The following is a 12,202-nucleotide window of genomic DNA, read 5'->3' as shown; positions in this document are numbered from 1 at the left end:
CTAGTGGTTGGGACTCCGTGCTTTCACTACCGAGGGCCCGGGTTCGATCCTTGGTTGGGAAACTAAGATCCCACAGGCCGCTCAGTGCAGCCAGAAAACAAAACAAACAAACACAAAAACCCACCAAAAGCAAAAGTTCTTGTACGATCTATAGGATGGATTACTTTAGAAAAAGGTATTACTTCTTTACTTATAAGTAGGGGAAAAACACCCCAAAGTAATCAGATCCTTCATTAATTTAGAATGTTCCCATAAAGCAGAAAGGAAACTTATGTTCAAACAAAGAGAACTCTTCTGCATCGTTAGGAAGAGGTTAATACATTTCAGGAAAAACTGTGTTTTCAAAAACTGATTCTGGTTTTGTCAGCAGTTGCCGACGTGTATAACTTTTTATGGCTATCAGATTTCTATATGAAATTTTCTAATGCTTTTAAGTTTAGTTATTAGTAAGGGAGACCTGTGGCAGCTAAATCATTTTGTTGGAGAAATAGTTGAAGTTATTATACCTTGAAAAGATAAGGAATAAAGTAATGCTTTTCTTGTCACTCCCGAGTCTTAAATTGATTGGGACGTGTTTGCTGTTCTGCACGTGTAAACTGTGTCACTCCCTGTCAGGTGAACATGGATCATTGTTTCTGTTGATCAGTTTTGAAGGAGAATTTGTATTAGTCATTAGTAGAGTAGCTGGGAAGATTTGGGTTTGTTTTTTTTTTTTTAAATTCATGTTCTCACCACTCTTTGTGCATGTGCAAATGTTCTACATTAATAGAAAATATATTTTTGTATTAATGTGCCATTTTCTTCATTTTGTCTTTTTCTCTAAATTATCTTACTTGAAATTGTTTTATTAGCAACTCGGAGCAGAAGCCGCACCAATGTTCTGATGGACTTACATATGGACCATGAAGGATCAGCTCAAGAAACCATCCAGGAAGTGCAGCCAGAAGAGGTGTTGGTCATTTCCTTAGGAACAGGTCCCCAGCTTACTCCAGGGATGATGTCAGAAAATGAGGTATGACTGTATTGTTACCCTTAACTTGTAGCTATTAATGTTAAGAACTTCAGATTCTTTTCTTCTCAGTAAAGGTCACTTGCTTCTATAAATCAGTATACATTTAACAAATATTTTTCATTATCTTCAGTGGGTCTGCCATGATATCCCATCAAATGCTCAACTCCCTGTGAACAGTTCTGGAGGTCCTTCACATTAATAAACCTGTGGCACTGTAGTTGATAACCAGATCCATACCAAAAGGAATTTTCCTAATAGTAGTAGAAGAGGCAGGAAGCCAGGAAATTGTGTTATGGAAATTGAAGAGACTTTTCCAGTGACTTGTAGGAAATATTTTATGTTTCTTTTCTTTTTAATGATATAGTAGTGGTATTCCTGCTTTAAAGAGCCAAACAGTATTTAGAAATAATTTCTGTTCTTTAGCTGGTTGGGAAGAAATGGAAGAGATAATTGAAAGGAAAACTAAGTAAAATATTTTAAGGAAATGGGGTTGGGGATATGAGAATCAGTTTTAAGATATTTGTAAACAGAAGAACTTGGGACAGAAGCAAGAGGAAAGAAGTTTTGACTCTCTAAACATAGGATCCTCTTGTCATAGATTGTGACCTCTTGAGAAAGAAGCATTTTCTTACCTTCAGCAGTGCCTGCTTATTATTCAACAAAGCCTATTCCTGGCCTGGGAAGAAGGGACCCGTTATAGTGGTTGATACAGTGATGATGGTGGTTGATTAAGTGGCATGACTTGTAGGAAAGAGGACCATCAAAATCCACAACCCTGTCCCCCCACACACATTCAAAGTGAATAAGCTGGCAAAAACTGTCAGAATCAACTTTTTGGGAACTCTAGAATGTAATAAACTTGTGGCAACCAGGGGAAATGCTTAATGAAGAAAAGAACTGCTGCGTTTCAGTAAGAGAGTCTGTGGCATTTTACTCCCCCTGTTACCGTCCCCCGACCCCCCCACCCCAATGGCAGCCTTGAAGACAGCCGCCAGCATTCCTGCGCAGGGAAATATCTAGATTGTGCTATGATCCTTTTGTTTTTCGTTAATTCATACCACTCTCAAGGCCTTTAGATGGATTTTTCCTGAAGATTCATTGCACATTGCTCACTCTGATGAGTGGGAAGGCTCAAGTTATCTTACAAATACAAAATGTAAAATCTTTATGTCTGCATTTAATTTCAAGCAAACAGGGAAAAGATTCTATTTTTAAATGACCTTTTAAAAGCATCACATGAATAAATAGATGGAGCCATTAGAAAACCTTTAATTTACTTATTTAAATGCAGGGTCAAAACAGCAACTTAAGGGTTTTCTTTCTTTTTTTTTGGCTTTGTGTTGTTTTTTCTTTTTAATTGAGGACACTCTTCTTCACATTCCAGCAGCAGCCTAGGAACCCAGTGGTTGTGAGTTCAAGTTCCAGGTGTGCTTAATACATGCTGTGACATCCAGCAAAGCACACAGTTCTTCATTAAGTTGGAGATACACATACAGAGCTGAGTTATGAGGTTTGTGGGGAGTGAGAAGTAATTGTTATTTGGAAATCATCTAACAGATAGAAAGCTCTGTAAAAAGGCAATCAGCTCTAAGCTAGATGTGGCATAGAAGTCATACTTCGGCTTCTGGTATGGACTTTGTGGCCGTGTGTATGGTGATCAAGTGGAGGTTCTAACTAGACTGATTAATTCTGGTACAAAATAATTTGTTTACATGTTTTTTTCCTATTAATTAGTTTATTAACTTTTAGAAAAATGCACACAAAATTAATATGTCACTTTACTGTGCCAAATGCTTTATGTGCATCTTTTTGTTTAATCCTCAACAACTCCATGGCATATATACTGTTACTATCACCATTTTATAGATGAAGAAGATGAGGCTCAGAGAGCTTAAAATACTTATCCAAGTTTACATAGTTGGCCCATGGCAGAACTGGGAGGACCGGACTGCTGAGTCTGAAGCCTCTGACACCTGCAAACCTAATCACTGCTCATCGATGTCCAGTTGCCTGTTCAGTTGCTGAAACTGGTAGGGTGATGGAAAGACATAGGCTCAGTTCTTCTAACTGGTACACTTTTATCCCAGGGGTACTTAAAAACTTGATTGGAGCCCTATAAATGGGTTTTCAGTTAAAAATGATAATTTAATATTAAGATGAACTTAAATATGCATTTGCCATGGTTTGTTTTCTTATCAAGAATCTCTCAGTTGTGATAAACTAATGGCATTTTATTTTTCAGGTCCTAAACATGCAGCTTTCGGATGGAGGACAAGGAGATGTCCCTGTCGATGAAAACAAACTCCACGGTAAACCTGATAAAACCTTGCGCTTTTCCCTCTGCAGTGATAATCTGGAAGGAATATCTGAAGGTGAAGGGTTACTTCATTCAAGGAGTTGTGTGATTCAAGTAATATTTTGTTTTGTGTTCTTTAAAGGAGCCTTAAAAATTACAATTATGCCACCTGTGCCTCTCACTGAGGAGCGTAATGAAGTTTTCCTCTAATGATCTTGAACAGTTGGCTGTAAAGATTGTTTCTTTGAATAAAATTGACATTGCAAGAGACCTTTGGTCATATAAAATGGAGACGATCTAAGTCTGCTTTGAGACTTGAATAATACCAAGTTTTATTTCACTAGTATTAACATATACCAAAGCTTGTAGAGCTCCTTTAGAGGGATATAATGCATGTCTAAATGGAAAAAAATTGACTCACTAGTATTTCAGGGTGTTGTGTATACTGCTAATGTTTTAATGAAGCAGAAAGATACAATGGAAGTAGGATAGGAATAAAAAAAATTAAAAGGCAAGATTGTAAAGTGAGAATATGTCACTCCATGCGCTAGAACAAGCTTTTTTAATGAAAAAGTTTCAGTTTGACTAACATTTTAAAATAAACATAGATGGTAATAACTTTTCCTTTTTTTCTCACTTTTGAAAACATAAGTAGTGTACATTCATTCTAGAAAATGAAGGAAAAATTGAACCATCTGTGACCCTACCATTCTGTTAATAACAGTTAACATTTTGGTTTATTTATAGCAAAATTAGGCTTAGGCTGTTTTGTAACCTTTTTTTGTTTAACAATATAACAGTAACATTTCCCTTTGTAATTTAGCATTCTTAAATAACATGGTTTTTAATGTCTATTTTCTTTAACTTCAGTTGGGCATTTATCATAACTTAAACATTCTTCTGTGATTACACATGTAGATTGCTTTCACTTTTCAGACATTGTAAGAAGCACTGCAACAAGCGACCTTAGGTGAATTTTTGATTAGTTCCTTAGGATAAATTTCTAAAAGCAGAAATTCTGGCTTAAAGGGCGTGTTTATTTATAGGGCTTAACAGTATTAAAAGCACTTTAATCAGTCTTTTTAGTCTCTTATCAAGGCATGAAAAATTACATGGTGGCTTATGACTGTCAAAAAAAGCTCACTCACAGTATAAACGTTTCTCTAGGTCCTTCAAATCGTTCTAATTCAGTATCCTCACTAGACCTGGAAGGGGAATCTGTATCAGAACTTGGAGCAGGACCTTCTGGGAGTAATGGAGTTGAAGCTCTACAGCTATTAGAGCATGAGCAAGGTAAAGTGAGGTTGAATTCAGCTGTTCAAGCAGCAAAAGAATTTACCTGGTTGCAGAATAAACAATCTGTTTCCATGTAAGTTGGCTGTGTTCAGTTGATTATATAATGACCATTAAACTTGCATTTACTCATAGTTCCTTCAGGTCTTAAAAATGTGTTTAGTTGGCAATTCCCTGGCGGTCCAGTGGTTAGGACTCAGCAGTTTCACTGCGGTGGCCCAGCATCAGTCCCTGGTTGGGGAACTAAGGTCCTGCAAGCCTCGCGGCTTGGCCAAAAAAAAAAAAAAAAAGTGTGTTTAGTTGCTAAGTGGATTATTCAGGCTAAAATTACATAGAATAGTTAAAATGAATTGCTTGAATTCTGTAATATATGGTGTTTCAATTCTGTAATATTAAATTTTTAAGGGATACTAAGATAAATACGCAGAGCTCAAGGAACTTAGAATAGGGAGAGAATGGTACACAAATGATTAAAATTATCATAAAAGTGCTTTGGCAGTTCTGAGTGAGAAATACATGTGGTTGAAAGTGTAGGGAAAAGCTTATTGGGAGAAAATAAAAACCTCAAAGCCTGGCTGGCATTGCATTGGCTGAAACTAGAGATATTCTAGGTGAAGGAATAGTAGTATAAGCAAGTCAGGGAGGTGGGAAGCCATAGTACTTACTCAGGAACTGTCAAGTAGGGTAATAGGGTGAGGTAAGGCTGAAAAGTAGATGGATCCCTTTTGTGCTCTAGCAAGATTAACATGAAAAAGTCCTTTGGATTTGTCCATTTACAGATCAGTGGTGGCTTTCAGAGGAATGTTGAGGGCAGATGCCCTCAACTGGATTTGAGGCAGTGACTTTAGTGTGTGTAAAAATCACCTGGGGAGTTAGGGGGAAAAAAAAGGCATTTCCCATGTCTCATTTCTAGAAATCCTGGATCAGTCTGTTTTTGGAAAGGAAAAGAGTATTGCCAACTGGGTTATGTGTGGGGTGAATAAAAGTAATGCTATGTTTTTGCTGGATCAGTTTGTCACTGTATTATTTAGGATTAAAATTTCTGCAGATAACAGAAACCTAAAATAATATTAGCTTAAGATAGAGAGAATATCACCTCTTTAACAAGCCGTCTAGGTGATTCTGATATGGGTGGTTGGCAGTTTACACTCGTGAATACTAGGTTAAGAAGTGAGTGGGGACTTCCCTGGTGGTCCAGTGGTTAAGGCTTCACGTTTTTTTTTTTGTTTTTTTTGTTTTGGTGTGGGTTTATCTGTTAATTATTGCCACAATAATGCTGCATAACAAAGCACCCCAAAACTTGGTGCCTTAAAACAATAAACATTTATTTTTGGTCTCAAGTCTGTGGGTCAGCCAGGTGGTGGTTCTGATTTGGACCGGGCTCATTCATGCATCTCTCGTCATCATGGTTGAGTAGGGAGCTCTGCTAATCTTAGCTGGGGGTCCGTTGGTCACTGGGGAGCTGGCTCATCTAGGATGACCTTTGCTTTGTTCCATGTGGTTCCTCATCCTCCAGCAGACTGGTTTCAGCTTGTCCTCATGAGAGAACAAGGATGAGAAAGAGCAGAGGTTTCTAAGTTCTCTCTTGAGGCCTAAACTCACAACTGGCACACTTCCTCCTTACCTTTTGGACAAAGCAAGGAACCAGGCCTGTGCAAATTCAGAGAAAGGGGAATATATCCCAATTCTTGACCAAAGTCACACTCTAGAGGACAGGGAGACAACTGATTGCATGGATGGCCCCAGTTAATTTACTGGAAGGGGGAGGACATATGCAGAACTCAATTCAGAGAGGGAAAGAGTACATCCGTGAGGGAATAATTCAGTGTTTTAGTACTATGTGCTGAGTGTTAATGTTAAAATATGTAACTTGAAGTTCAAAGACAAAAAGGTCTTTAAAGTTGATATAAAAAATGATAGCTGTGCTACCATTTTTTAAGTGCTTAATTTTGTTTTTGATAGCTACAACCCAGGATAATCTCGATGATAAGCTAAGGAAGTTTGAAATTCGTGACATGATGGGACTGACAGATGATAGGGATATATCAGAAACAGTGAGTGAGACGTGGAGTACAGATGTCTTGGGAAGTGATTTTGACCCTAACATTGATGAAGATCGCTTGCAAGAAATCGCAGGTAACTGCTATTTAATGTCTCTGGAAGATTGCTGTTTATTCATATCCACCCACCCCTCATGGGAGGGAACTTCAGTGCTCTGACAAACATGGTGTGTATGTTAGCAGTAACTGGGAAACTGAGGTAATTGTATGTGACAAGGCATTTGTGTATTTCTTTTTTCTTTACTTAAATATAGGTAGTATTTTCCCCTGTCTACATTTAAGTGCCCCTCCCCCTGCAAAAAAAGAAAAAACAGTCTTTTGAATCAACTTCTTGTCAATTCTTGTTTGCAGGGCATAGTATATGTTCTTAGTCTATGATTAACATATTCTTCTTTTGAGACTAAACACCTTGCCCTAACATGAAAATTCTTACAGGTTATAGCCATAAAATCTTTCAGAATAATATGATACTGAGATTCTCTAAAAACCGGATTTACTTCTGGAAGATTTAATTCAGTTCCAAAGAATGACCAGTGTTTTCTTTTTTTCTTTTTTTTATATCAAGTTTATCGAGGTACAATTTACATACGTTAAAAGTTACCCTTTTTAGGATATTGTTCTGTCTGTTCTGAAAGATTCATACAGTCTTGTAATCACCATCTTTATTTTCTTTTTAAATCATGGAACATTTCAAACAAATACAAGAGAGAGCAGTATAATGAACACCATGTACCCATCACTCAGCTTCACCAATTACACATACATACATGGCCAGTTTTGTTTCATCTCTTCTCCCACCTTGTTATCCCCTCCCCCGATTATGTAATCACAGGTTAATCAGGCAGGTTCCAGACATTATTTTATTTGTAATTATTTCATGATGCATCTTTATTTTCTAAATTTTTAAATTTAACTTTTATTTTATATTGGAGTATAGTTGATTTATCAATACAGTGTTGTCTTAGTTTCAGGGGTATAGCAAAGCGATTCAGTTATATATATATCCATTCTTTTTCAGATTCGTTCCCCATATAGGTTATTACAGAGCATTGAGCAGAGTTTCCTCTGCTGTACAGTAGGTCCCTGTTGACCATCTATTCCATATACGGCAGTGTGCATATGCCAATCCCAAACTCCTAATTTATCCCTCCCCCCATCTTTCCCCCTTGGTAACCATGACGTATCTTTAAAAGGTACCTTTTACCAGTTTTTCCAAAGGTTCTTCATCTACTGAAATAAGATTGTTCTTTTATTAGGTTTAATCAGAAGTAGTGGAGCATTCTGAACTTGAGTATTTTTAACACAGGTTTACAATAATGTTTAATCTTTCTATTTGTATTTTTAAGCAGTGTAAATAGATTTCTCAATTGGTTTTGCATTATTTTGTTCCAGGTGTCAAAGTACAATAGTATTTTTCCTGGCAGTGAGCTGTATTTGGGCAATAAGCTGTATTTGCAGTTGAATGAGTGCTACAGAGGAGATGTGTGTTTTCCTGCAAATATATTTTATTGCTCTGAATATGTGGCTAATGTGCCAGAAGAAAACATATTTGGCCAGTATAACTCTCTATGGTTAAAAGTCTCTGTTTGAGTGTTTTTAATCCCTGAAGGACTAAAATATTAGATGTTAGGGACACGTAAAATTTGCTAAAAAATCAAGGTGAAAACTAGTTGAAATGACTTGTCCTAATGATCTGTGTTTTCTCGATGGAGACTAAGGTGAACAGTAGGAAACTGATGAAAAGGAGCTTGTGTTATTGTGACCAAAGTGGGAAATTTATGTTTTTAGTGGTATTATTGATTGAAATTACTCTTTCCTTGGCTTCTTTCTTGTGAGTAGAGAGATTTTGTTAGCTTAGTGTTTGGCTTTTTTCCATCATCACTGCTCTTTCCCTGAGGACGTTTGTTAACCCTTTACTCCCCACTGGTTATACAGGTGCAGCAGCAGAGAACATGTTAGGCAGTTTACTGTGCCTGCCAGGTTCAGGGTCAGTGCTTCTTGACCCCTGCACTGGTTCTACCATATCAGAGACAACAAGCGAAGCTTGGAGTGTAGAGGTATTGCCAAGTGACTCAGGTTAGTATGCTGTCATTGTTTGCTTTTTGATTTGCACAGAAGTTTTAAATATAAGGTATCCTAGCTTCTATATTATGTACATTTTGTCAGATATACATTTGACAAGTATGAGGCCATCACATTGCTAAGAATTTCAAATGGAAAATTAGTTTAGGGTATTTTCTGTCCATCAAGAAAAAATGCAGTGTTGGATGGCATAGGCTAAGATGGCAGGTGCTTTCTGACTCTGTTCAGTTATCTTGGAAGCAATCGTTAGTAACTCATCAGGATTCTATGTGGGACATTGAGTTCAGTATCTCCCACTAACTTATCACAACCACTCTGAGTGGTTGGATGCCTGGTAAGCATGTTTAGATTTGGAGAACTTGACCCAAAGATACCTAATGTATTTTTTTTTTTTTTTTTTTGCCGTACGCGGGCCTCTCACTGTTGTGGCCTCTGCCGCTGCGGAGCACAGGCTCCGGACGCGCAGGCTCAGCGGCCATGGCTCATGGGCCCAGCCGCTCGGCGGCATGTGGGATCCTCCCGGACCGGGGCACAAACCCATGTCCCCTGCATCGGCAGGCGGACTCTCAACCACTGCGCCACCAGGGAAGCCCCCTAATGTATTTTTGAAATGCATTGACATTGAGGCTCTGGAATCCTGAGAATTATTTTGTGCAAGATTATTATAAACATATATAAAGTATTTTGTACTTTCTCTTATGTATTGCATTTCTGCTTTTTTTCTGATTATGAATATAAATCCTTGTCTTCAACTAAATGTCAACTACCAGAATGCAAATATAAGTAACTATATATCTGAACTACCTTCTTTTTGATCGCTTGGCTCAAGAATAATGAAGCAACCTTGATATGTGTTTTTTAATGTTACCACATTCAGACATGCTAACCTTTACATAAGGAGACAGTAGGATTAGCTCAGTATTGAACATCCATAGGAGTTATTTTTTAGAAAGTGGTTGATTTAATGCTAAGCTGTTCTGTATTCTCTTGTTTAGTTTACTTGTTAACCAATAGAATACTGTATGAGATTAGTGATCTGGAAGCAGAGTTTTCATCTGCGCACAGTGAACTGGCCTGTATTAGGATGAAAATCACAACCTAGACCTCTTTAACACTTGATCTAACTAACTTTGCTAACTGGCCCAGACTTAAAAGTCTGTTTACACTGATTTCATTCATGCCCTTGGTAGCTTTCTTCATCTGGGTTGCAAAAGTTGAAACTGTGATGTGCTAGTAGAATCACTAATGTGATACCTCACTTTTTCTGTTTAGAGGCCCCAGATCTAAAGCAGGAGGAGCGACTGCAAGAACTGGAGAGCTGTTCAGGACTGGGTAGCACATCTGATGATACGGATGTCAGGGAGGTCAGTTCCCGCCCCAGCACACCAGGCCTCAGTGTTGTGTCGGGTATGTCTGGCTTGTTTTAAGGAATAAGGATTTGAAGGTGTGTTCCCACCTCCCCATTTATAAAGTTGATAGCAAAGAGATGTATTTTATTTAAGATCTGAGTAATTTCCAGTAAACTTATTACTGTGGGACCTGACATCTATGAGAAGTTAATGTGTGCCGTTATAGAGCCTGTCAAAGTAGTTGACAAATGGTCTGTGTGTGTTCCCTCTATAACTCTATCTGTTCTTGGTAACCTCTGCTACTGTATTTAGACATCACATGATAATTCTGATTATGTTGTACAAATCAAGGTAAATATATTTAAGCAATTGTACAATAAAGGATATAATACCAAACAACTCACATGTAAAGAACTGAGATACAAAAAATGTGAGAATGTATACATTTCTCCAAACTTCATATACTTTTTGTGTGGTTATTTTGTTCTTGCTGTTTATTTTTTACCATTTTTTTTTAAAGGCATAAGTGCAACCTCTGAGGATATTCCCAATAAGATTGAAGACCTGAGATCTGAGTGCAGCTCTGATTTTGGGGGTAAAGATTCTGTCACTAGTCCAGACATGGATGAAGTAACTCATGGTAAGAAGGGGAAATGAGAATGACTTTTAGAAATGATCACATCCATGGCTGAAACTGGCAGCCTTTGACACATTGCTGGTGATAGTATCAACTGTTGCAGCACTTCAGGGTGTAGTTTGGCAATATGTGTGTAAGGCCTTAAAATAAGGTTCACATGCTAAATTTGGTTCAGTTAGCCCACTTCAGGAATCAGTCATAAGGAAACAGTTCATGTATGGAGAAAGTCTTATGCACAAAGATGTTCTTCATAATATTTATATTGGCAGAAAATTAGAACCAACCTAAGAACTGAAAAATAGAATGGCTAAATGAATTTTGATGTAACCACTTATTTGAACTTATACAGCTATTTTTAAAATGCTTTAAAGAATATGAAATAATTTGGAGAAATACCTAGAACATAATACCACTTGGAAATTTTATTTTTAAAGAATTTTATATATAAGATAATAAAATGTTAAAAAACCTATCCTAAAGAAAGCACTGGGAAGAAATACCAGAGTGCTAGTAAGTAGTGGTTTTATATATTGGGCACTGGGTTTGAAGTACGTTTTTTGTTTTGTTTCGTTTTTTACATTTTTGTGTATTCTAAACCAGAGTTTTTTATCCTCAACACTATGGACATTTTGGACCAGGTAATTCTTTGTTGTGGGGGCCTGTCCTGTGCATTGTAGGATGTTTAGCAGCCTCTCTGGCCTCTGTCAGAAGCACACCATCACCCTCCCTCTCGTGCAGTGATGAAAACTAAAAATGTCCCCAGACATTGCCAAATGATCCCTTAGGGGGCAAAATAGCCCCAGCTGAGAACCATTGTTCTAAACCAGCAGTTTTCAAGTGTAGTGTCCATGGACCACTGAGGGCCCTTAAGACATTTCTGGGGGCTGGGGAGGTATGAGGTCAAAACTGTTTTCATGGTAATAAAAGGTTATTGTCCCTTCTACCATATTGACGTTGCAAAGGTGGGTAAATTTGCTGAGACCTTAGCATGAAGCAAGGCAATGGCACCAGACCAGACTAGCAGTCACTGTATTCTTCGCTCACAGTTTAAAAAAGAAAAACAAACTTTACTTATGAATGTCTTTGATGAAGCGGTAAAAATTATTTAATGCTATATCTCAACCCTTGAGTACACATCAATCTAATATTGTGAAGGAATAGGAAGTACCCCTCATGCATTTCTGCTGCATTCTGAAATACGATGAAGTGTCTCAAGGAAAAGCACTTATCTGATTGAGTTGAGAGCTAACTAAGTAGCTGCCTTTTTTTCTTGTTTGTTTTTCATGAAATACCATTTTTACTTGAAAGAATGACAAACTGTAGTTATTCATACTTGGATATTTGTCAGGCATTTCTTGAAAATTAACAAAATGAGCCTGTCATTTCAAGGAAAACAACTGACAGGACAGAGTTTGATGCCAATGATAAAATCCAAGCTTACAGATAAAAATTAGAATTTTGGAAAACTCGTGT

The 12,202-nt window shown here is 37.5% G+C and overlaps 1 protein-coding gene across 5 annotated transcripts in view; it reads left to right on the top strand.

Moving 5' to 3' along the window:
* Window positions 1-12,202, top strand: part of GAPVD1 (GTPase activating protein and VPS9 domains 1) — a 73,237-nt gene that overhangs the window by 34,315 nt on the left and 26,720 nt on the right. For 3 of the 5 annotated variants that reach the window (XM_030858675.2, XM_030858672.2, XM_060300437.1), the window contains 7 exons: window positions 852-1,012; window positions 3,255-3,384; window positions 4,476-4,601; window positions 6,564-6,737; window positions 8,597-8,737; window positions 10,016-10,150; window positions 10,613-10,732. In XM_030858675.2, the coding sequence (XP_030714535.1) occupies window positions 852-1,012; window positions 3,255-3,384; window positions 4,476-4,601; window positions 6,564-6,737; window positions 8,597-8,737; window positions 10,016-10,150; window positions 10,613-10,732 (987 nt within the window). The remainder of the gene's footprint in view (window positions 1-851; window positions 1,013-3,254; window positions 3,385-4,475; window positions 4,602-6,563; window positions 6,738-8,596; window positions 8,738-10,015; window positions 10,151-10,612; window positions 10,733-12,202) is intronic. The other 2 variants (XM_030858677.2, XM_030858674.2) reach the window with 1 other exon arrangement.

The sequence above is a fragment of the Globicephala melas genome, chromosome 6 (genome assembly GCF_963455315.2).
Source record: "Globicephala melas chromosome 6, mGloMel1.2, whole genome shotgun sequence".
Classification (NCBI taxonomy): Eukaryota; Metazoa; Chordata; class Mammalia; order Artiodactyla; family Delphinidae; genus Globicephala; species Globicephala melas.
The sequence above is the reverse complement of the archived record's forward strand: the minus strand, read 5'-3'. Positions and strand labels throughout refer to the sequence as shown.